Source organism: Hyperolius riggenbachi, chromosome 9, assembly GCF_040937935.1.
Source record: "Hyperolius riggenbachi isolate aHypRig1 chromosome 9, aHypRig1.pri, whole genome shotgun sequence".
Lineage (NCBI taxonomy): Eukaryota > Metazoa > Chordata > Amphibia > Anura > Hyperoliidae > Hyperolius > Hyperolius riggenbachi.
The window spans coordinates 134,195,636-134,222,133 of record NC_090654.1 but is presented as its reverse complement, the minus strand read 5'-3'; the positions used below and the strand labels follow the sequence as shown (position 1 = coordinate 134,222,133).

The 26,498-nt window shown below is 44.3% G+C and overlaps 1 protein-coding gene across 1 annotated transcript in view; it reads right to left on the bottom strand.

Annotated features, from left to right (window-relative positions):
• Positions 1-26,498, bottom strand: part of CASQ1 (calsequestrin 1) — a 164,816-nt gene that overhangs the window by 69,828 nt on the left and 68,490 nt on the right. The window contains exon 3 of the mRNA XM_068253544.1: positions 1,007-1,107. Coding sequence (XP_068109645.1) covers positions 1,007-1,107 — 101 coding nt within the window. The remainder of the gene's footprint in view (positions 1-1,006; positions 1,108-26,498) is intronic.

Genomic DNA, 26,498 nt, shown 5'->3' with positions numbered 1-26,498 from the left:
GCTGAACGCCAGCGATTGCTGAATCGCAATTCCGCCGATTTCCCGACGTTTGCGGCCGCGATTTTGCTATGCTATGCACTGCATAGCAAAATCGCGGCAAATATCGCTCCGCTGCGCGTTCGCGTTCCCGTCAAAAACGAATCGCGGTAGTGGAAATGACCTACCTCGATTCCTATGTTAAAAAGCAAACCGTAGCGATTGTAAAATAGCTAGCGGTTTGCGACTTTACGATTCGGTGGTGGAAAAGGGCCCTAAGTCTGACTGGAGAAAAGCGCAATACAAATGTTTGCCTTTCATTTCATTTAAAATGACACAGGTCTTTCGAACTGCAATCTCTACAACCTGCGGTGAGATTCCCCCATTGCTAGTACACAGTTTATAATTTCATCACTGCATTCATTTATTTTCTTTTTTTATTATTGCACAGCATACATAATATTCCTACAATGTTTCAGGTAAAACTTTGGGGAAAAGCCAGGTAATTACAGTGATCTATCAGGGAACTGGAAAGCTCAGAAGAAACTAATGCATGGACACCACTGAATGTGATGGCATTATTAAATCAAATCCTGTTGGTGTCATATTATGTGTTTAGTGAATTATGGCTTTGTGGTGTAGGAATGCTACGGCTATGAACAAGCAAACTGTTGGTTACAGTACCAGATTAGATCCCAAAATAATTCTGTCAGGTTCATTTGGTGCTGCCTGCAGTGGAGCTTTGGTGGACCTACAGTAATAGCACAGTGGTACATTTGAGAATATCTGTCTTGCAGAAGGCTAATCTAATCAATCAATGTCTATAACTGAATAAGGTAGGCGGAAAAACGGACAAGCTGACATCTTGCCAATGTTTCTAGTTAGTGTTTTTAGCCCAATGGAATAAGAATTGTTGTGGTCCTAACATAATGATAACGTTATATTCAGGATTCCATTTTGAATAATTGTGAGGAACAGTGTTGTAGGCTATTAGTAATTTAAGTCATGCAAATGGAAACCAGTGACCTACGTCTAGTAAGAATTCCACCAAGGTGTCGGCTGAGAACTCTCCATCATACTCAATCACTTCGTCATCCTTGAACACATAGATACTGTCTTCTTCATGCAGTCCTGGAAGAAAAAGCACATTCTAGAGTCAGTTATTTGAAATGACCATACTAACAAACTACCATATTCCAATGTAGAAAAGCGTTATTGATGGTTTAAAGTATGGAAAAGAACACTTAAGAAGTAGTCACCCAGAATTAATCTTACTAAAACTTTGAATTCACAGCAAGAACGTATCTTCGATAAATTCTTGATTATTTATATAATGGCATCATATAGTCTACAGTGCTGTACCAATATGAAAAAAGTGGATAACTACTGTACATTAATAATTCATATCTATGCAATAGGAACTTCCAACAATGCAGCTATATAAACACATGCATAAATAATGAAAAATATCATAACTTTCATAATTAAGTAAAATTATAACAAAAAGGACCAAAACAACACTAGAGAGCAGAAGTCTTCAGTGCTGATATCCACACTTTTAACTAGGTAGTCATTGTTAAGGTGCCAATTAATGGTACACTTTTTATTGAACAATAGTATTTTCGATCAGATTATTCAGATTGCATTTCATGAAAACAAAGAAGTTCATGGGCCCAATTGATCCTGAATAATCGCATTATTGATTGCTTCCTTAAAGAAATGATTATTCTGCTTGATAGATTTATTAAAGATACGATTATAACTGGTGAAGATGTGATGGCAAGTTTGATTCTTTACTTGGACGACTTTCTTTCAATCTATAAGATTTGTCAAAAATTGATTGTTCACTAAAAATATTACAATTAATGGGCAGCTCCAATTATCATCCTATAACATGGATAGGAATTGGTGGCCATTTTAGAGATAGCAGCCCTAAGATCTCCAATAGGGATTTAGCAGGGGTACCTATCAATGAAGAGAAGAACCAGTGGGACACTCATTCAAGAAGGAACATGTTTTCTGTGCCATGGGTGCCAGACTTTAATTGGTGTGACAATGGAGGGGCCCCAGAGGACATTAAGGGAACTCAAAGACTATGGGGGGGGGGGGGGGGAGGGGGGGGGCTGGGGGACATCCCAGGTAAGTAAAAATCAACTCCCCTTCCCCCAGGTTCAGGTGCCACTTTAAAGGAGCACTATTGTGAAATGATTTAAAAATACGTTAAAAAAAAACTCAGTAAAATGATAAGTAAAAAAGCTCAATATAATTAATGATTAAAATAAAAAATATGCTACTTATAACAATAAATTTGATTAACTTTTCATGATTCCGTTTTCCTATAGACTTTGGTTGAATTCATTCCTGCGATAAGATTGGTGTTAGATGCAATGATGCTCACGTGGAAGCTGTAGACTTTATATCCATTTTAGCCAATCAGCTGTGGTAGTGACACAGCTCCACCTTCTGAAGCACTTCTCGCAGACCACACAGCTGGCACGCAGTCACACAGTGCTGAATACCACATACCTGCATATAGGACCACAGAGTAGATTACCCCAGATGCGCAGAAAGCTCTTATATTTCGTGTCTGCACTGCCTGCTGGAGATGTTTCTGACCTGCAGCACAGTGTAGCTCACTGCAGTCTGCAGTACTTTGAGGAAGACAGTCAGGACCAGTCAATAGGGGGGGGGGGGGGGGGGGGGGGAGAGAGCTTTAGCAATAGAAAGGGTCAGTGAGACGCAAGTAATTCTGTCTTGCGTGAATATTTAATGCAAACTGTAAGCAGCTTGGAATGGGGCCAATCAAATGGGGGTTCTGATGAAGCTGAATTTCCCATTTCCAAGGGACATGCATTTTGCATTAAATGTGCATATGGCCCAAAGTTATTTGCATCTCATTGACCATCTTTACTGCACTCCCATCAGACTCTAACTGGCTAGCTTTGAGTAAAGTGGGTGCTAAGCTTTTATGCCTCATTCCCACCTAACTGACTAGAAGGCCTCTTTTCCACATGTGGCTGAGAGGGGGTGAATTCACCACCTGTTAAGTGCTTGCTAGCACTCAGCACGGGCTCAGGCAGCCCCCCTATGCAGTTAAACCTGAGTGCGGCTGTGGTTAGACACGACAAGTCAAGTTTTGTGCTGCCAGGTACACAGACAGGCATGGTATTACCAAATGCTGACATATTGTTGCATGAAATTGCAGCCGAAATGCACTCGTGGCCAGGACCTGGGAGGCTGAACTGCCCAATGAGCACAGAGTTCAGCCATCTGTGGAAAACACGCCTCAGCCTCTGCTCCAATGAAGAGCTGGTATACAGTCATGTGAGTGGCTGGGGGCGTGGTTACAACTCTTCTATACCAAGAAGTGCAGTGGAATGAAGAGCCTTGTTAGCTTTCTATATTACATAGGTTAGCTTTAGCAAATATTAAGGCACAGTTATTAATACCAGGTTAGAGGTTAGATAAATTGGGTTTATTTAGTCTAGAGAAAAGACACCTTAGAGGGGATCTAATTAACATGTATAAATACATCAGAGGGTAATATAAAAGCTTGGTGGATAAGCTTTTGTCCCTAGGCCTTCTCAAAGGACTAGAGGACATGACCTGCGCATGGAGGAAAAACATTTTAGCCATTTATTTAGGAAAGGGTTCTTTACAGTAAGAGTGATTAAGATGTGGAATGCATTGCCACAGGAAGTAGTTATGGCAAATTCTGTACCTGCATTCAAAGGGGGCTTAGATGCTTTCCTTGCGTTGAAAGACATCCATGGCTACAATTACTAGGTAATGCCCAATGATGTTGATCCAGGGATTTTATCTGATTGCCATCTGGTGTCGGGAAGAAATTTTTTCCCTTTTGGGGCTAATTGGACCATGCCTTGTAAGGGTTTTTCGCCTTCCTCTGGATTAACAGGGATATGTGAGGGAGCAGGCTGGTGTTGTACTCTGCTCTCTGGTTGAACTCGATGGACGTATGTCTTTTTTCAACCAAAATAACTATGTAACTATGTAACCAGAATAATGCAGCAAAAGTGGAGTAGCTGCTCAGTTTTCAGATGTTAAATGAAACAATCATTTTTGGAGGACATCTGTTCACATGCCAGCATGTCAGTGGTTTTACTCCAGGAACATTAGTCTATGGCTATAGTAAGGATAAGATTGTGAGTTCCTCTAAAGAGACAGTAATGCTGGGAATACACCATGGCCTCAATTCACTAAGCTTTATCAAACACTTTATCAAAAGTTTGATAATTTACCTCATGGCTAAAATCTAATTTTGAATTCACTAAAGTGTTATATATTTATCGAATGTTTTATCAATAAAACGATCAATAAATCTAACTTAGTGAATTCAAAATTAGATTTTACCCATGAAGTAAATTATCAATCGTTTGATAAAGTGTTTGATAAAGCTTAGTGAATTGAGGCCCATGCGTTTTTCCAGCAGATAGATGGTTCGATAGATAATTTCCGACACGTCCGATCACACATTCAATCGTTTTACCGCTCGACTTCTCATAGAAGTGAATGGAAAAAGATAAGAAAAACGAGCGGAATATTAGAGAATTGAGTGGAGAATCGAGCGGCAAAATCGATCGAGCTTCGTGTATTGCCAGCATTAGGGTCATTTTACACTTAATCCGTTGCTCTCAGTATGACATTGTATTCCGCAAAGTGCTGAGACTAATGTCTGCCTTATATAAATACACAATAGTAATAATAGAGACATCCCAAAACAGGAAGTGTGGCCATATTACATTTTTTCAGGGAATTGTGTAGGAAAATACAAAAGATACTAGACTTGTATACACATATTTGTGTCATACAAGTGTAAAACACGTATTTGTTGTTGTTGTTTTTTTAAAAAACACTTTTAATTTCATCCTTTCCATATTGTGAAGTGTTGAGTGTTTGTTCCTGGAGTAGCATGCATGAAAAGCACCAGGAAATTGGGGCACCTAATTTCCACAAGTAGAATATCTATAAATTTACTGATACTCTACATTGGGATTTGGGAACTACGATAGTAAAATATCGGTATATAATACCAATATTTTACTACAACTAAGCCTAACCCTGTTCTCAAACTGAACCCTCCCTCTACTGATGACTAACGTTAACCATCTAATCCTAAATCCCCCCATGCCTAATATTAATCAATGCCACTCCACCCCCCATGCCTACCCTTAAAAAGTACCCCCTCCCCACACACACCTAAGCGTAAAACCCTCCCAACGGACGCCTAACCTTAACCATCCAGTCTGTCGCAAAAAACAATTATTATTGGGCGCTCCTAAAAAATATTGGTACAAGTATGAAATTCGGGGCACCCATAGTGTCCGATAAATAATGGGTGTTGGGCCTGCCCGCAATAAAAAATATGGCTGCAAATAGCGGGTGCCCAAAGTAATTTATGCCGCTAACGGTTGCCCAAATTACCTGACTCCCTTGGATCTAGCTTACAAGATAGATCTCTGTTTTCCTGAGTTGCACCCACATCGTTATGTTTACCATTGATTAGATGACACAACAAAAGCTCATGATTTGACTTCCTCTTGCATCATAGCATGTTATATAACCAGAGACTGATATCATTTGAAGGCACTGCCGACACAACAATGTCCCAGTCTCGTATGGTAATCTAACCTTTGTGGCAGCTTAGCAGAATGAAATATAAACAGGCTTATTGAACGCTTCTATTTGCTCTGAAAATTAAACTTGCAAGTTAACCTTTAAAATAGGAGATTGCTGTAAAGTATCCGCGCAGCTGAGAAGGAGCAATGAAAGCCGGCTGATTTTAAAATAAATTGGAAAAAAGGAAAAAATATAACATTCCATTCAAGTTTTGGCCCAAACCTGAAGAGTATTTGTTAACTTCAACCACCAAAACTCATATACCACAAATAAGTTAAATACCAGTAACCGCGAGAATTCATCTGACCACTAACATCACTATGCCATTATAATTAAAATCAGTTTTACTCAAAAAAGAAATTACAGCCTGCCATAAAATTCTACAGAAACTTGTTTCCCTACTCTTTATTGTCCATGCAATACTATACAATATCCCACTGGTGTTTGTCCTAAAGTAATATCATCTGTGAAAAAATCTCAACTTTCCCCAGCTCAGAGTACAACAGTGCTGGGAGATGTCATTGAATGGAATAGTAGAAAATCATCATCATTTGAAAAAAAGCTCTTCAGTGAGGCACATTATCTATCCTCTGCTCAAGCTATCTATACACTTATCAATTTGTGTGTTCAATCAACCTTCAGATTTAATTCTTAAATTGAAACAAGGATGAATCTAATACACTGCTGGCAAATCAGTCAAGGAAAAGTGATCAATACAGGGCTAAGAATATAAATTACATTGATCAGTCAGGATGGAAAATTTCAGCAGATAGCTCAGGAATCAGGTGCCATTTCAACTGCATTAGATTGAATGTAGAATGATTTATTGTTTCTGATGATGATGTTCTTTAAGAACAATCTTATTGCAAATTTAAGTGATCGAAACACCTATGTGATCGACAATTTGGATGACATCTACCCAATATCGCAGCCAGGGTGTGAGGTTTTGATTGATTTCTTCTGGATCGACATAATATTGTTATTTGATCAATCGATCAGAGATCACTGTATATATGAATAGCTTTGCATTCAGTGGGTCCTGCATAGAAAAACCCTCTCCTGTGTGAAGGTAGCCATACACTATTGTGATTTTTCCGCCAGAATCTGCTAAAAATGTATGTATACTCTAAAGGGAAACCTCAAATTGTGTGTTTAAAATACCATCATGAATAACAGATGGAACATCAAGCCTGTAAAGATGGTAAAAGTGCTGTGAAAATCACTCGCATATGAGCATAACAAATAACAGACAAGTTTAACCACTTGAGGACCTAGGGCTTTCTACCCCTTAAAGAGGAACTCCAGTGAAAATAATGTAGTAAAAAAAGTGCTTCATTTTTTACCATAATTATGTATAAATGATTTAGTCAGTGTTTGCTCATTGTAAAATCTTTCCTCTCCCAGATTCACATTCTGACATTTATTACATGGAGACATTGTTACTGTGGGCAGGTTATTTAGCTGTTTCTAGCTGCTCTGGCTGTTAGACAGCTAATAACAGCTGTTTCCTGTCTCTGAACATTGTTACATTGTGGCTGTTTGCCAGGAGTACCGCGGTCTTCAGAGGTTCTTGTGGGAGGGATTTCAGCACAAAATCAGTCACACAGCGCCCCCTGATGGTCTGTTTGTGAAAATCATTGTCTTTCTCATGTAAAATGGGGTATCAGCTACTGATTGGGAAAAAGTTCAATTCTTGGTTGGAGTTTCTCTTTAAGGACCGGCCACTTTTTTTCCATTCAGACCACTGCAGCTTTCACGGTTTATTGCTCGCTCATACAACCTACCACCTAAATGAATTTTGGCTCCTTTTCTTGTCACTAATACAGCTTTCTTTTGGGGCTATTTGATTGCTCCTGCGATTTTTACTTTTTATTATATTCATCAAAAAAGACATGAATTTTGGCAAAAAAATGATTTTTTTAACTTTCTGTGCTGACATTTTTCAAATAAAGTAAAATTTCTGTATACATGCAGCGCGAAAAATGTGGACAAACATGTTTTTGATAAAAAAAAACCCATTCAGTGTATATTTATTGGTTTGGGTAAAAGTTATAGCGTTTACAAACTATGGTGCAAAAAGTGAATTTTCCCATTTTCAAGCATCTCTGACTTTTCTGACCCCCTGTCATGTTTCATGAGGGGCTAGAATTTCAGGATAGTATAAATACCCCCCAAATGACCCCATTTTGGAAAGAAGACATCCCAAAGTATTCACTGAGAGGCATAGTGAGTTCATAGAAGATATTATTTTTTGTCACAAGTAAGCGGAAAATGACACTTTGTGAGAAAAAAAAAAAAAAAAAAAGTTTCCATTTCTTCTAACTTGCGACAAAAAAAAATGAAATCTGCCACGGACTCACCATGCCCCTCTCTGAATACCTTGAAGGGTCTACTTTCCAAAATGGGATCATTTGTGGGGTGTGTTTACTGTCCTGACATTTTGGGGGGTGCTAAATTGTAAGCACCCCTGTAAAGCCTAAAGGTGCTCATTGGACTTTGGACCCCTTAGCGCAGTTAGGCTGCAAAAAAGTGAAACACATGTGGTATTGCCATACTCAGGAGAAGTAGTATAATGTGTTTTGGGGTGTATTTTTACACATACCCATGCTGGGTGGGAGAAATATCTCTGTAAATGACAATTTGTTAATTTTTTTTACACACAATTGTCCATTTACAGAGATATTTCTCCCACTCAGCATGGGTATGTGTAAAAATACACCACAAAACACATTATACTACTTCTCCTGAGTACGGCGATACCACATGTGTGGCACTTTTTTGCACCCTAACTGCGCTAAAGGGCCCAAAGTCCAATGAGTACCTTTAAGATTTCACAGGTCATTTTGAGAAATTTCGTTTCAAGACTACTCCTCACGGTTTAGGGCCCCTAAAATGCCAGGGCAGTATAGGAACCCCACAAATGACCCCATTTTAGAAAGAAGACACCCCAAGGTATTCCGTTAGTAGTATGGCGAGTTCATAGAAGATTTTATTTTTTGTCACAAGTTAGCGGAAAATGACACTTTGTGAAAAAACACAATTAAAATCAATTTCCGCTAACTTTTGACAAAAAATAAAAACTTCTATGAACTCACCATACTCCTAACGGAATACCTTGGGGTGTCTTCTTTCTAAAATGGGGTCATTTGTGGGGTTCCTATACTGCCCTGGCATTTTAGGGGCCCTAAACCGTGAGGAGTAGTCTTGAAACGAAATTTCTCAAAATGACCTGTGAAATCCTAAAGGTACTCATTGGACTTTGGGCCCTTTAGCGCAGTTAGGGTGCAAAAAAGTGCCACACATGTGGTATCGCCATACTCGGGAGAAGCAGTACAATGTGTTTTGAGGTGTATTTTTACACATACCCATGCTGGGTGGGAGAAATACCTCTGTAAATGGACAATTGTGTGTAAAAAAATCAAAAGATTGTCATTTACAGAGGTATTTCTCCCACCCAGCATGGGTATGTGTAAAAATACACCTCAAAACACATTGTACTACTTCTCCCGAGTACGGCGATACCACATGTGTGGCACTTTTTTGCACCCTAACTGCACTAAGGGGCATAAAGTCCAATGAGTACCTTTAGGATTTCACAGGTCATTTTTGTTTCAAGACTACTCCTCACGGTTTAGGGCCCCTAAAATGCCAGGGCAGTATAGGAACCCCACTAATGACCCCATTTTAGAAAGAAGACACCCCAAGGTATTCCGTTAGGAGTATGGTGAGTTCATAGAAGTTTTTATTTTTTTGTCACAAGTTAGCGGAAATTGATTTTAATAGTTTTTTTTCACAAAGTGTCATTTTCCGCTAACTTGTGACAAAAAATAAAATCTTCTATGAACTCACCATACTCCGTACGGAATACCTTTGGGTGTCTTCTTTCTAGAATGGGGTCATTTGTGGGGTTCCTATACTGCCCTGGCATTTTAGGGGCCCTAAACCGTGAGGAGTAGTCTTGAAACCAAATGTCGCAAAATGACCTGTGAAATCCTAAAGGTACTCATTGGACTTTGGGCCCCTTAGCGTACTTAGGGTGTAAAAAAGTGCCACACATGTGGTACCGCTGTACTCAGGAGAAGTAGTATAATGCGTTTTGGGGTGTATTTTTACACATACCCATGCTAAGTGGGAGAAATATCTCTGTAAATGACAATTGTTTGATTTTTTTACACACAATTGTCCATTTACATAGAAATTTCTCCCACCCAGCATGGGTATGTGTAAAAATACACCCCAAAACACATTATACTACTTTTCCTGAGTACGGCGGTACCACATGTGTGACACTTTTTTGCAGCCTAGGTGCGCTAAGGGGCCCAACGTCCTATTCACAGGTCATTTTGAAGCATTTGTTTTCTAGACTACTCCTCGCGGTTTAGGGCCCCTAAAATGCCAGGGCAGTATAGGAACCCCACAAGTGACCCCATTTTAGAAAGAAGACACCCCAAGGTATTCCGTTAGGTGTATGGCAAGTTCATAGAAGATTTTATTTTTTGTCACAAGTTAGTGAAAAATGACACTTTGTGAAAAAAAACCAATAAAAATTATTTTCCGCTAACTTTTGACAAAAAATAAAATCTTCTATGAACTCGTCATACACCTAACATAATACCTTGGGGTGTCTTTTTTTTCTAAAATGGGGTCACTTGTGGGGTTCCTATACCGCCCTGGCATTTTACAGGCCCAAAACCGTGAGTAGTCTGGAAACCAAATGTCTCAAAATGACTGTTCAGGGGTATAAGCATCTGCAAATTTTGATGACAGGTGGTCTATGAGGGGGTGAATTTTGTGGAACCGGTCATAAGCAGGGTGGCCTTTTAGATGACAGGTTGTATTGGGCCTGATCTGATGGATAGGAGTGCTAGGGGGGTGACAGGAGGTGATTGATGGGTGTCTCAGGGGGTGGTTAGAGGGGAAAATAGATGCAATCAATGCACTGGGGAGGTGATCGGAAGGGGGTCTGAGGGTTTGGCCGAGTGATCAGGAGCCCACACGGGGCAAATTGGGGCCTGATCTGATGGGTAGGTGTGCTAGGGGGTGACAGGAGGTGATTGATGGGTGTCTCAAGGTGTGATTAGAGGGGAGAATAGATGCAAGCAATGCACTGGCGAGGTGATCAGGGCTGGGGTCTGAGGGCATTCTGAGGGTGTGGGCGGGTGATTGAGTGCCCTAGGGGCAGATAGGGGTCTAATCTGATAGGTAGCAGTGACAGGGGGTGATTGATGGGTAATTAGTGGGTGTTTAGGGTAGAGAATAGATGGAAACACTGCGCTTGGGTGGTGATCTGTTGTCGGATCTGCGGGCGATCTATTGGTGTGGGTGGGTGATCAGTTTGCCCACAAGGGGCAGGTTAGGGGCTGATTGATGGGTGTCAGTGACAGCGGGTGATTGATGGGTGTCAGTGACAGGGGGTGATTGATGGGTGATTGATAGGTGATTGACAGGTAATCAGTGGGTTATTACAGGGGAGAACAGATGTAAATATTGCACTGGCGAATTGATAAGGGGGGGTCTGAGGGCAATCTGAGATTGTAGGCGGGCGATTGGGTGCCCGCAAGGGGCAGATTAGGGTCTGATCTGATGGGTAACAGTGACAGGTGGTGATAGGGGGTGATTGATGGGTGATTGATGGGTAATTAGTGGGTGTTTAGAGGAGAGAATAGATGGAAACACTGCGCTTGGGTGGTGATCTGATGTCGGATCTGCGGGCGATCTATTGGTGTGGGTGGGTGATCAGTTTGCCCGCAAGGGGCAGGTTAGGGGCTGATTGTTGGGTGGCAGTGACAGGGGGTGATTGATGGGTGATAGGTGATTGGCAGGTGATTGACAGGTGATCAGTGGGTTATTACAGGGAAGGACAGATGTAATTAATGCACTGGCGAATTGATAAGGGGGGGGGGTCAGAGGGCAATCTGAGCGTGTGGGCGGGTGATTGGGTGCCCGCAAGGGGCAGATTAGGGTCTGATCTGATAGGTAAAAGTAACAGGTGGTGATAGGGGGTGATTGATGGGTGATTGATGGGTAATTAGTGGGTGTTTAGAGAAGATAACAGATGTAAACGATACATTTGGGAGGTAATCTGACGGCGGGTTTGCGGGCGATCTAATGGTGTGGGTGGGTGATCAGATTGCCCGCAAGGGGCAGGTTAGGGGCTGATTGATGGGTGGCAGTGACAGGGGGTGATTGATGGGTGATAGGTGATTGGCAGGTGATTGACAGGTGATCAGTGGGTTATTACAGGGAAGAACAGATGTAATTAATGCACTGGCGAATTGATAAGGGGGGGTCTGAGGGCAATCTGAGCGTGTAGGCAGGTGATTGGGTGCCCGCAAGGGGCAGATTAGGGTCTGATCTGATAGGTAACAGTGACAGGTGGTGATAGGGGGTGATTGATGGGTGATTGATGGGTAATTAGTGGGTGTTTAGAGGAGAGAATAGATGTAAACAATGGATTTGGGAGGTGATCTGATGTCGGATCTGTGGGCGATCTATTGGTGTGGGGGGGTGATCAGATTGCCCGCAAGGGGCAGGTTAGGGGCTGATTGATGGGTGGCAGTGACAGGGGGTGATTGACGGGTGATTGACGGGTGATTGACGGGTGATTGACAGGTGATTGACAGGTGATTGACAGGTGATCAGGGGGATAGATGCATACAGTAAACAGGGGGGGGGGTCTGGGGGGGGGGTCTGGGGAGAATCTGAGGGGTGGGGGGTGATCAGGAGGGGGCAGGGAGCAGGGGGGGGGATAAAAAAAAAATAGCGTTGACAGATAGTGACAGGGAGTGATTGATGGGTGATTAGGGGGGTGATTGGGTGCAAACAGGGGTCTGGGGGGTGGGCAGGGGGGGGTCTGATGGGTGCTGTGGGCGATCTGGGGCAGGGGAGGGAGAAATCAGTGTGCTTGGGTGCAGACTAGGGTGGCTGCAGCCTGCCCTGGTGGTCCCTCGGACACTGGGACCACCAGGGCAGGAGGCAGCCTGTATAATACACTTTGTAAACATTACAAAGTGTATTATACACTTTGTATGCGGCGATCGCGGGGTTAACATCCCGCCGGCGCTTCCGTATAGCCGGCGGGATGTTGCGGCGAGCGAGCGGTGACTAGTGTTGTCCGGATCATGAACGATTCGGATCTTTGATCCGAATCTATTTTATGAGTCGATCATCCGAATCATCAAAATGAACGATTCGGATCGCATAAGGGGCGGGGCCAGGGGCGACACGCCCCCTCTCAGCGGGCAGCGGGGTCCTGGAAGCAGGGATCGCTCTGTTGGAGGGGAGGCAGCCTTGCAGGGACAGGTAGATGAGAGAGAGGGGACATGGGTGCCACTGCCAGATATGTGTAGAGCACACATACTGGCTATAACGTGCTGCCCATTATAGGCTGTCTGTTCCGTAGTTGTGCACAGTGAGCACATTGGGAAGCTTTTGGCTCAGCTCAGCACAGCTCAGTAACTTTGCAGACAGTGTGATTGCTGGGCAATTATATAATCCTCCTGCACTCGGCACTAAACAGCTGCACTTATCTTCTGGGAATGCTTTCTTTCACTGTGCGACCTTTTCTTTCAAAGTGTACAGATGAACATATAGGTGAAATATATGTAAAGCATATGACTTCAGCATGTGGGTATTACGTGCAAACATTTCTGCTCTCTGCTCGTCCCTCCTCCCATCTCTGTCCACTCCCTGCCCTCTGTCCATCTTCTCCCCTTCTCTGTGTGTCCACTCCCTCCCCTTCTCCTGTCCACAGACCTGTCCTGCTGTTCATTTCACCCCCGAATGCTTGCGGTAGTAAAATGATCCGAGATTCGGATCAAAGATCCGGATCTCTTCAATGATCCGATTCGAATCATCCGGATCATTGAAAAGATCCGAACTTCCCATCTCTAGCGGTGACAGGCGCCGGCGGAGGATCGCGTCACGGATGACGCGATCGCTCCGCCCATGCCCTTAAATGGACCGCCGCCTCTGTGGGTGAGGCCGTCCTGCAGGGCTCCACTTCCCCGCCGCCCCTGTGTAGTGGGCGGTCGGGAAGTGGTTAAAGAGCTGATTCCATCTATGGTGTCACATACAGCTGCTTAAGTTGTATTGTCATAGATGTGGGTGCTAGTGATCAGAGCCGTTTACGGTTCCACCATGACTCGCTAGATAACTCACTAGATACAGAGCAACAACAAGCATTTCTGTTAGTCACAGAACTGAAAATTCAGCAAAATCGTACACTAGTGTTCTCTGCATTTGGCCACGTTCCTGCAACAGGCTTTAGTTCAATAATCTTTTCTTATTATAAGTTTATTTCTATAAATCATGACGTTATCAGCAAACTGCTGATACTAATGTCTGCACTATGCTATCTGATAAAGACCTTCACAAGAGTACAGTTCAGCCTCCCTAAGTTGTGAAACAGTTCTAATTCCTAACAGACTGCAGCATGTGGTGTGCTCTCTGGTAGGTTTGTAAGGGTACGCTTCCACTACAAGAATGCAAATTTTAATGCTATTTTCTGGATGCGTAATTATATGCGTAGGCAAATTCGCATGCGTATGCATCTGTTTCACATGCGTAAACGTTATTTTTTTGTTTTTTCGGCTCTATTGACATACTCAAAAATGTATCACTGCTGTCCAGATTTTGTGGAAACAAGCCCATTGAAATACATTGCTATGCGAATCTGTGCGCAAAAAATGCACGCTAATTTGCATGTAGTGGAAACGGACTCTTAAACATGCACATGATGAGATCTTTTAGCTTTTAATAAGCCATTATGCCAACAACGGCAAGAGGATTAGCATTATTTCAAGAGGAGAGCAACCAATCAAAAAACTGAAAGCACAATTCAGTTGAAAATTATTTTAAAGTGTCCCCCCCCCACTAACATTACAGCCCATATACAATTAACTTTTTATCCCAATTTCCTCCAAAGAGACCATTTTACATCTTCTCTTTAACCTCCTTAGCGGTAACCCCGTGCTGGACACGGGGTAAGCCGCCGGAGGGTGCCGGTCAGGCCCTGCTGGGCCGATTTTCATAATTTTTTTTTTGCTGGACGCAGCTAGCACTTTGCTAGCTGCGCCAGCACTCTGATCGCCGCCAGCCCCCGCCCGATCGCCGCTATCTGTTGCGGCGCGCGGGCCCCCCCCCAGACCCCGTGCGCTGCCTGGCCAATCAGTGCCAGGCAGCGCCGAGGGGTGGTTCGGGACTCCCAATGGCGTCCCGACGTCACTGACGTCATCCCGCCCCGTCGCCATGAACGGAGATCGCCGAAGGAATGGGATTTCCTGATCGAAGCGGGCGGGGGGATGCCGCTGAGCAGCGGCTATCATGTAGCGAGCCCTGGGCTCGCTACATGATTTAAAAAAATTAAAAAATAAAAAAAACTGCTGCGCTGAGCCCTGGCGGAATTTTTCATACCGCCAGGGGGGTTAAAATAACTTTTCAGCAATTCTACTAGTTAAAAAGTACCAAAAAGTGGGAAAAACACGCTACACTGCTAATTACACCGGGGGGATAATGTTGTATTTCTTCTTTAGATCATCCAAGCCCAACTTTGAAAAAAAAGTGACTTTACCCCCTGAACAGAAATCGACTGAATGCCAGAGATTAATCTTTGTGTTGCCAACTCATCACTTTAGATACATATGCATCAGTGTTCTCCCCAGAATTTTTTTCCAGCTGGGTAGCATGAAAAAGTAGCCGGGTGGCGTAAAATGGGCTTGGCCATGACGTGTGCTGGAAAATGGGCGTGGCTATGACATGGGCGCAGCCAACTGTATTGTAACAGTGTAATTCAAAAGGGCCCTGATTTTTTTTTACCCAACACACAGCTAGGCAAATTGTCCATAAAGGTACACAACGTTTTCCCCCCAAAAAACACATATATAATAAGGCAGCATTTCCATTACCCCAGATGTCCAATGTAGAAACTATTACTCAAAATTTCCAATGCATAAACCATTACTCAAAATGTCAAATGTAAAAACGATTACCCCAATGTCAAATGTAGGTCAGACTGGTGGAGTGGGTAGGTAGGTCAGGCTGGTGGCTAGTAAGGTGAACTAGTGAGTTAGGTAGGTCAGGCTGCTGGCTAGTGGGGTAGATAGGTACGTAAGGTTGCTGGCTAGTGGTATGGGTAGGTAGGACAGGCTGGTGGCTCGTGGGGCGAGTGGGTAAGTAGGTTGGGCTGGTGACTAGTGGGGTGGATGGGTGGCAAATTAGATCAGGATGGTGGCTAGTGCGGTGGGTGGGTAAGTAGGTCAGGCTGGTGGCTAGTGGGGTGGGTAAGTGAGTCAGGCTGGTGGCTAGTGGGGTGGATGGGTGACAAATTAGATCAGGCTGGTGGCTAGTGCGGTGGGTGGGTAAGTAGGTCAGGCTGGTGGCTAGTGGGGTGGGTAAGTAGGTGAGGCTGGTGGCTAGTGGCGTGGGTAAGTAAATCAGGCTGGTGGCTAGTGGGGTGGGTGGGTAAGTAGGTGATGCTGGTGGCAAGTGGGGGGGGGGGGGTGAGTAGGTCAGGCTGGTGGCTAGTGGGGTGGATGGGTAAGTAGGTCAGGCTGGTGGCTAGTTGGGGGGTGAGTAGGTTAGGCTGGTGGCTAGTGGGGTGGGTGAGTGGGTAAGTAGGTCAGGCTGGTGGCTAGTGGGGTGAGGGGGTAAGTAGGTGAGGCTGGTGGTTAGTGGGGGGGGAAGGGGGGAGTGGGTAAGTAGGTCAGGCTGGTGGCTAGTGGGGTGGGTGGGTGGGTGGGTAAGTAGGCCAGGCTGGTGGCTAGTGGGGTGGGTGGGTAAGTAGGTCAGGCTGGTGGCTAGTGGGGTGGGTGGGTAAGTAGGTCAGGCTGGTGGCTAGTGGGGTGGGTGGGTAAGTAGGTCAGGCTGGTGGCTAGTGGGGTGGGTGAGTGGGTAAGTAGGTCAGGTTGGTGGCTAGTGGGGTGGGGGTGAGTATGGCAGGCTGGTGGCTAGTGGGGTTAGTGGGTAAGTAGGTCAGGCTGGTGGCTAGTGGGGTGAGTGGGTGTTTAACCACCCTGGCGTTCTATTAAGATCGCCAGGGCAGCTGCATGAGGGGTTTTTTTTTAATAAAAAAAAAACTATTTCATGCAGCCAACTGAAAGTTGGCTGCATGAAAGCCCACTAGATGGCGCTCCGGAGGCGTTCTTCTGATCGCCTCTGGCGGCCAAAAGTAACACGGAAGGCTGCAATGAGCAGCCTTCCGTGTTTGGCTTCTCCTGTCGCCATGGCGACGAGCGGAGTGACGTCATGGACGTCAGCCGACGTCCTGACGTCAGCAGCCTCCGATCCAGCCCTTAGCGCTGGCCGGAACTATTTGTTCCGGCTGCGCAGGGCTCAGGCGGCTGGGGGGACCCTCTTTCGCCGCTGCTCGCGGCGGATCGCCGCAGAGCAGCGGCGATCGGGCAGCACACGCGGCTGGCAAAGTGCCGGCTGCGTGTGCTGCTCTTTATTTGATCAAAATCGGCCCAGCAGGGCCTGAGCGGCACCCTCTGGCGGTAATGGACGAGCTGAGCTCGTCCATACCGCTAAGGTGGTTAAGTAGGTCAGGTTGGTGGCTAGTGGGGTGGGAGTGAGTAGGTCAGGCTGGTGGCTAGTGGGGTTGGTGGGTAAGTAGGTCAGGCTGGTGGCTAGTGGTGGGGGGTTGAGTAGGTCAGGTTGGTGGCTAGTGGGGTGGGGGTGAGTAGGTCAGGCTGGTAGCTAGTGGGGTTGGTGGGTAAGTAGGTCAGGCTGGTGGCTAGTGGGGTGAGTGAGTGTTTAAGTAGGTCAGGTTGGTGGCTAGTGGGGTGGGGGTGAGTAGGTCAGGCTGGTGGCTAGTGGGGTTGGTGGGTAAGTAGGTCAGGCTGGTGGCTTGTGGGGAGGGGGATGAGTGGGTCAGGCTGGTGGCTAGTGGTGGGGGGTTGAGTAGGTCAGGCTAGTGGGGTGGGTGGGTAGGTAGACCCCCCCTCCCTCTCAGATAGCAGGGCAGCCGGTCACTTCTTACATAGTATGGTGTGTAATCCGGTCCTCCTCGGCTGCTTCCTGAAGGTGTCCCCCAGCTGCAGCACTCGCTCCATGCTTTCAGACAGGGCGCAGGCCGGGGCACTCATCCCTGCTCTTTTCCAGGATTCCACCATCCGCCTCAGCAAGCCAACGGCGCGTGTGCCAACCACTGCGGGGTTCACGGTGAGGCAGCCTCCTATTGGCCGGTGGGCGGGGCGGACACGCGTTGATTGGTGGAGGAAGCCGACTCATCCCGCCCAGTTCACCTATCACTGCTACAGACTGGGAGAGCGGCTTACTCCACTGTGTGGGAACTCCGGCTTGAAAATTGTCCCCAGCGCGGCTGCTATTTTCTCAAGGATCGCCGCTCAGGATGAGAAAATACTTTGAAAAATGGTGCCGAGCAGGTTTCAAAACAGGCGGGCGGGGTTTCAAAACAGCCGGGCCCGCCCACCTAATTAGGCGTGGGGAGAACACTGTGCATAATTCTACAGGCCTTGTGGCTACTTAGATGCGATTTAGACATTGATTGTTTCACAGTAACCACAGAACCTACATAACTTAGATATGTCAGTATTTAACCGGTTCAGCGCCGCAGTGCCGGAAATCTCATGCATCTGAGCAACGTTCACCTCCCATTCATTCGCCTATAACTTTATTGCTACTTATCACAATGAATTGATCTATGTCTTGTTTTTTCCACCACCAATTAGGCTTTCTTTGGGGGGTACATTTTGCTAAGAGCCACTTTACTGTAAATGCATTTTAACATGAAGAATAAGAGAAAAATGGCAAAAATTCATTATTTCTCAGTTTTTGGCCATTATAGTTTGAAATTAATATACGCTACCGTAATTAAAACGCATGTATTTTATTTGCCCATATGTCCCGGTTCTTACACCCTGTGTCCCTATCACAATTTATGGTGCCGATATTTCATTTAGAAATAAAGGTGCATTTTTTCAATTTGCGTCCATCCCTATTTATAATCTTATAATTTTAAATAATATAATAACATATTCTCTTGACATGCATAATTAAAAAGTTCAGACCCTTGGGTAACTATTTATGTTGTTTTTTTTTTTTTTTAATTGTATTTATTTATTTATTTTTTAATAAAAAAAAGTGTACGTGGGTAATTTTTGGTGTGGGAGGGAAACGACTAATTTTAAATGTAAAATTATATTTTTTTTTAATCAAAAATGTATGTGGGTGCAGTTTACTATTTGGCCACAAGATGGCCACAGTGAAAAAAGTCCTGGATGCGAACGATCTCGCATCCAGGAACTAAAATGCTGGGGAAAAGTTTCCTGGGGGCAGAAATACCGCGCTCTCTGGAGAGAAAGCGTCGGTATTTCTGCGGGGAAGTTAGATCGGTGAATGGGAATTATATTCCCATTCACTGATCGGGGGGCTAGCGGCGGGTGCGCACGCGGGCGCGCGCCCGATCGCGCGCACCACGCAGGTAAAGCAGCAGTGCCTATCTGGACGAGGAAACTCGTCCAGATAGGCCGAACTGGTTAAAGGGAACCCGAGGTGAGAGCGATATGGAAGTGGTCATATGTATTTCCTTTTAAACAATACCAGTTGCCTGGCAGTCCTCCTGATTCTGTGTCTCTAATACTTTTAGCCATAGACCCTGAACAAATATGCAGCAGATCAGGTACTCTGACTCAGCTGACTCAGGTTTTACTGGATTAGCCATATGCTTGTTCCAGGGTTTTGAGTCAGAACCTACTTATGCCAGAAGTTCAACAGGGATGCCAAGCAACTGGCATTGTTTAAAAAGGTAATACATATGGCAGCCCCCATATCCCTCTAACCTCGGGTTCTCTGTAAAGGGATGATTTGGCAATCATCCCTTTTAATTTACCACAATGCACTGCTCAGTTGCAATAAGTTTTATCAGAAATCTGTTCATTAATGTTTCAAACTGCTCCATCCACAAGCTCTGTACAATTTCCTACCATACAAAACTAGACGGCCATTGATTACTAGTATATCCAATCAAAGCTTTGAATGATAAACTATCTGAATTCTGTCAGAAGTTTATATTTCATCTTATGGAGATCTATAGATCACTTTCATCCAAATGGCTGAAAATACTGATGAAATGTTGGCCTGTTAACAGGGCCGGCGCTACCATTAAGGCAAAGGAGGCAGCTGCCCCAGAGCTTGTAGGGGCCCCCAGTGGCTACAAGAGGAAATTTTTTTTTTCAAAATCGGCCTTATAGTTTTTGAGAAAACCGATTTTAAAGTTTTAACCCCCTGTCCCCCATGCAGGCTGGAATAGCCAGAATGTGGAGCTCCGACCGATTGGGGCTTCACACCCTGACTATACCAGCTGCAAAAAAGGTCTCTTAATGCCGATTTTTGTTCCGGGGTATATGTTGGGGGGGCCCCCCAGGTTTATTTTGCCCTGGGGCCCCATTGTTGCTTAAACCGGCCTTGCCTGTTAATGGCCCCATACAGCCATGAAAAAAGAACGGCTGCCATATATAACAAATAGAATCAGAATTATTTTTTTTGTCCAAATAAATTAGTGCTTACAAGGAATTTGATTTGGCAGTTGCTTAATGGACATAGGCAATATGATACAAAGACAGACAGTATAGATAATTACAGATCAAGGACAGTATAGGAGTTAAAATAATTGGAGAACGGGATGAAGCATTCATTTTCCAGTTCCAGTTTTGTACTATAATGTTTTCAAGTCCTGGAAGTTTCAGAATTAGCATGGCTCTGCATTAAGCAGGGCTACCGCCTGAGGGAAGAAACTCCCTGTGCCTGGAAGTTTTTGTTGCAACTGACCGATATTTCACTCTGGTAAGGCATAAGTTGGAAGACGGCGTGGGCAGGGTGAGATAGAGAGAGAGAGAGAGAGAGAGAGAGAGAGAGAGAGAGAGAGAGAGAGAGAGAGGCAATCTTGGTCGCTCTCTTTCTTTACCTGCTATTGTAAATGTCATGCAGGGAAGGTAAACTGCAGCCAATGATTCTTTCTGGAGATTGGATGATGTGCTGCAGTCCGACTTCTCATATGGAGCATGAGCCAAACAAGACAATTATTGATGATGTGACAGTGGATTCAATGATTGCAGTAAAAAACTGTACCATTGCTTTCTGTGATAGCCCAAACATTTTCAGCTGCCGTATGTAGTACATCCTCTGTTGGGTTTTGTTGATAATGGTAACAGTATTGCTTGCCCATTTTATGTTGTTAGATATTATGGATCCAAAGAATTTAAATGACTGTACTTGCATCACAGCAGATCCATTTATGATTAGGGGTGGGGGCTGTGAGGTAGCTCTCCTGAAATCTACTATCATCTCCATGGTAGTAAAAAAAATCATTAATTCCAAGTTGCTGCTGCAGCACTAGGTAGAAAGTCTGCCTATATGCAGACCCATCCCCATTTCGTATGAGACCAGCTACTTTTGTTTCATCTTCAAACTTTCCAGAAGGATCTGTGGAGATGCAGTCATTAGTGTACATTGAATAAAGCAGTGCGTTACTTGGCAACTGCGGGCAACTTGTGCGTATACCTTGGAAGTGAAGCATTCTTTCAATGGAATGTATGCCTCACTTATTGGTCGCACTGTGGATATAACTCACGGTGCAACTTCTCGAACACGGTGCGATTGTGAACAATCGCACCACAATAAGTCTTTACTGCAGGAAACGGCAGCAAAAATCGGCTGACCAACTATTTTAAAAGTGATGTATTTAGCATCAACCAATGAAGATGCATATACAAATGTAAAGACAAGCTCTGCCACGGCGTTCTGCACAGGAATAGGAAATCATTTGTGCCCGCACTGTAAGATCTCTTTTACTTGTATATCTAAAAAGATTAAAAAAAACAAGGTATGCCGCTTTAAAGTGTGTAGCCAGAGTATGATCTGATTGACGATGTATTCATGATCTATTTTTACCTTTGCAGTAGATTTTTAACTCGAGTATTAATATTTCTCATAGCAGATGAGTCATATAAACACCTTTTTCTTGGCGAGTTTCCCATATTGATTGCAATAATCATGCTGTCGGCAGATTGCGTAGAGCTTCTATTTATCCAAAATATGTATCGCCCAGCTTATGAAATATTTTTCTCTTTCTTAATTCCCCGTGGATAGATCGGCAGATGTCCCTGGCCCAGCAATCAATTATACAGCTTGCAAGCTGTGCTTGTAATATGGCATATTACACCGAGAAGACAGGCTTGTCCCAATGGCTTGCAGTCCATCGGAATAGATCAGCCTGTTTAAGGGGAACGGTCCCCAAGTTTCCCTCCAAATGTTTTTCTTGTCCTGTCTAGATATTCAGTCATAGTTAATGTCCTTCATTAGCTGATGGTAACTAAATTGTTTTCAAGTGCTGCGTCACCAGCTGATTGCACAGCCTTGAGAGATAAAGAATGACTACCTTTGGAAAACAAACACAGAGACAACTGGAGCCCAAATGGTGTAGTATTTTTTGTGGGGGAAATTCAAACAGTGTATGAGTGTACCCACCAGAGAGGGTTGCTATGAAGTACAGCCAACCAATTGAGCCCTTTGGAGAATAACTATGTCCACTTGGGTACAGAATCTGACAATGTGTTGCAGTCGCACTCTCAAGAAAAACTTGCTAGAACCAGTCCTCAGGGCTGGGCCGAGGCAGAGGCGAGAGAGGCTCCAGCCTCAGGGCACAGTGTAGGAGGGGCTGCACAACTCACTCAGCTATCATTCCCCTATTGTCTTTGAAGCAGAGATAAATAAGAAAAGGGGATACATGGCAGTGACTGGAAGCCAGGTAACTAGAGATTAAGGTGTTGAGGGTGTTGGGGCCCTGGGGCGCCTCTAAGTCTAATAGAAACCAGTGTGTGATGGCTGGGTTGGGAGGTATGGAGGGGCGTACTTTGGTGTCTCAGCCTTGGGTGCTGGAGGACCTTGTCCCGGGTCTGAGTCAGCTTAAAAGCCTCCTTTCAAGGGCGAACAAAATAATGGGGGAAAGAGGCACCCAGGAAGGATACAATACATTAAAATCTTTAACTTCTGGACTGCAAGGCTCTGGCCCCTTAAGGATCAGGGCTTTTTTCCACGTGACCAGTCTGTGATCACTGTGATTGGCTCACAGTGATCACCTGGTAAGGAGCCAAGGAAAATGGCTCCTTACCGATCTGATAGGAGGAAACTCTGCAGTCATATCACAGCCGAGCCCGCAGTTGCTGTGATCAGTGACCGGCTCGGAACCGCGGTAAGCTAAGGCATAGAATCTACACCGCATCAGAACTAAAGAGCCACAGATGGGCCGTAAATTCCACTTACTGCAGTCGTGAACTGGTTTTAAAATAGAAATAATGAGAGGTTGCTCACCTCAGAGATGATATTAATATAGGATAAAATAAGTTTATTTGCACTGGGCAACACATTTCATGAGCATATAAAGCTCACTTCATCTGATTGGATCAGGAGGGAGTAGTAGTGCAACTTCCAAGGAGACATAAACCGGGTAGTTTTATAAAAACAAAACTGGTAACATTATGAAAAGAAGTGTACTCACAACCCAGATTGCCATAACAGAAATAATGGTATGAGTGCTTGTTAAGAAAAGCCTGTATTTATTCAGATATTGGAATAACAGGTCGCACTCCACATGAAAAAGAACTTGGATAGTAACCAGCTACAAATGACAAACAAAATCTCTCAGAGGACAAGGAGCGTCCCGCTCCAATGGTGCATACAAGGATTAAAAGTAATACACATGTCAAGGCCGCCAAAGAGTCCTCTCACAGCACCCGAGCTTGGCCAGAGCTAACAGATGCGATGGAATGTGAATGCTGTCAGTTACATTGATGCACGCCCTCAGCCAATGGGGACCAGAGGGTGGACGTTATAATCATTAAAATAAAAGCTGATTATGATTTTAATGATTTTAGCTTTTATTTTAATGATTATAACGTCCACCCTCTGGTCCCCATTGGCTGGGGGCGTGTATCAATGTAACTGACAGCATTCACGTTGGTTATTTAAATACCACCGTCTTGCCGCCGCTTCACCCGAAGAAGGCATGTTTATGCACCGAAATGCGTTGTTACGTCAGATGGCACCAGGTGACGAGCTCCTGCCCGCTGATCGTCCCTCCTGGCATTCCATCGCATCTGCTAGCTCTGGCCAAGCTCGGGTGCTGTGAGAGGACTCGTTGGCGGCCTTGACACGCGTATTACTTTTGATCTCTTGTAAGTGCAATTTTATTAGCGTTTTTTACAAAATAAAATGTAAATGCACAGTTGGAGTGCTTCCTTTCTCCTTGTCCTTTACATATCGATAGCTGGCACCACCCAGCAACGGGAGCAGCTCCTGGAGCAGAGAACTGTTTTTAAAGGGCCAGAGCAGTTTGGGCAACTCGCAAGTTTATTGTACATTGCTGAAAATCTCTCAGGGGTTAGATTAGACTGTGGAATGGATTGAATTGTGAGCTCCTCTGAGGGCTGTCAGTGACATGACTAATGTCACTCTGCAATGTGCTGCAGGAGATGTCAGTGCTATATAAATACATAATAATATGGTAGGAAATAAGACTATTACTATGCTATATAAATACTTATATTAATTAGGGTGACACAATAAAGAAATTATTTTAGAGAAGGAGATATTAAGAAGAAAGGAAGGAAAGATAGGATGAAAGAGGGAGAGAGGAGCAGAAAGTTTAGAGATTGTGACCCATATGAAAAAATGGTAGCTTTTTCTCCTGCATTATCTTCTGTGAGATCATTTTCATCTTCTCTTTAACCACCCTGGCGTTCTGATTAAATCGCCAGAGTGGCTGCGGGAGGGTTTTTTTTAAATAAAAAAAAAACTATTTCATGCAGCCAACTGAAAGTTGGCTGCATGAAAGCCCACTAGAGGGCGCTCCGGAGGCGATCTTCCGATCGCCTCCGGCGCCCAGAATAAACAAGGAAGGCCGCAATGAGCGGCCTTCCTTGTTTTGCTTATATCGTCGCCATAGCGACGAGCGGAGTGACGTCATCGACGTCAGCCGACGTCGTGACGTCAGCCGCCTCCGATCCAGCCCTTAGCGCTGGCCGGAACTTTTTGTTCCGGCTACGCTGGGCTCAGGCGGCTGGGGGGACCCTCTTTCGCCGCTGCTCGCGGCGAATCGCCGCAGAGCGGCGGCGATCAGGCAGCACACGCGGCTGGCAAAGTGCCGGCTGCGTGTGCTGCTTTTTATTTCATTAAAATCGGCCCAGCAGGGCCTGAGCGGCAGCCGCTGGCGGTGTTGGACGAGCTGAGCTCGTCCAGACCGCTCAGCTGGTTAAAATAAATTTCAGCATTTTACAATTGAAAACGTACCCAAAAGTTGAGGAAAAAGTACCATCAAAATTATTTTGAGTAATGTCTTGGTTGCTGGTGGTTGAAAAGGCATTTTATGACAAGGGCCCATAGTTTTCTCCTAGTTGATACTTCCACAACTTGTAAATAAAATCCATTTAAAATTACCAGCAAGGAAGAACATACTCAAAATAATTTTGATAGTAGGTTTTCAACTACTTTTTGGTACTTTGTCAGTTGCAAAATGCTGAAAAGTTATTTTAAATAGAAGATGAAAAATGATCTCCTAGGAGAAAACTTAGGAGAAAAAGTAAATTGCATATGGGCCAAAATGTGTGAAAATATAGGAGAAAACTCAGGAGAAAAAATGACTTATATATGGGCCTGGGGCAGAAGGAGGAGGTGAAGGGGAGACAGCAATAGAAGGAAGGAATGAAGAGTGACAGGGAATAGAAGACACCATTTTAGCCTTGCAGCAATAGGCTCTTATCTAATCTTGGGGGAAAAACACAATTCTGGGGATACTGTGGGTACATGGCAATAAAGGAGACACGGGGGAGGTGATCATGGCTAGCGTTACTAGGGACTTTGGTGAGATATAACTACAAAAATGTCTGTGGGGACATGGCAATGCTGGGTGACACATTGTGGACACGGCTATTCTTACTATACTTAGGTTTCTGAAATACTTGGGGACAGCACCGCAGATTATGAGGAAACATTACTGGTAGGGGGATTGGGAATAATTTGTAGCTACAGATCTTTAAATCAGGAGTCCTAACTATTAAAGAAGAGTGGGAGAAGCAATGGAGGGGTAGCAAGCTAGCAATATTCTCGGTTCTCTAGTATTTTCAGAATCAGAATCAGAAAACTTTATTTCACCAAGCATGACTGGGTCATGCCCGGAATTGTTTTTGGCACAATACATCTGGCTCAGAGAGAAGACATAGGTAGAGACATAGATAGATAGCAGCGAGCCGTAGAGGCATCGGTTAGCGTGAGTTAGCATTACATTTCAATTCATTTTACTACACATTGCATTGCTCTATACAATTGAATTCCACTATACGTAGTATTGCATTTCCCTATACATCCTTAAGTATTTGCTGCTGTCACACATGTGTAGAAGCTCTGTACTGTTCTGTAATCTGACATGTTGCTCAGCTATTATACAAATAATTAGCTTATAACCAACACAAAATCTTCCTTTTGATTACCTAAGCTAAACTGGTCTAGATAGCCAGTGAATTAATGAGCTGATAAGAGAGGAATTCAGTTCTGTGACTGAAAAATTGCACTACATTTGAGTACCTCAGCATGGAATTCCTTAACTCCCTAGCTGTTTTTCCTGTTAAGTGCACACTGCTGGAGCCTGGAAACAGTTAAAGAGACAGTGAAGCGAAAAAAAAAATTATGATATTATGATTTGTATGTGTAGTACCGCTAAGAAATAAAACATTAAGATCAGATACATCAGTCTAATTGTTTCCAGTACAGGAAGAGTTAAGAAACTCCAGTTGTTATCTCTATGCAAAAAAGCCATTAAGCTCTACGACTTTCAAAGTCGTGGAGAGGGCTGTCTTCTGACTTGTATTATCTCA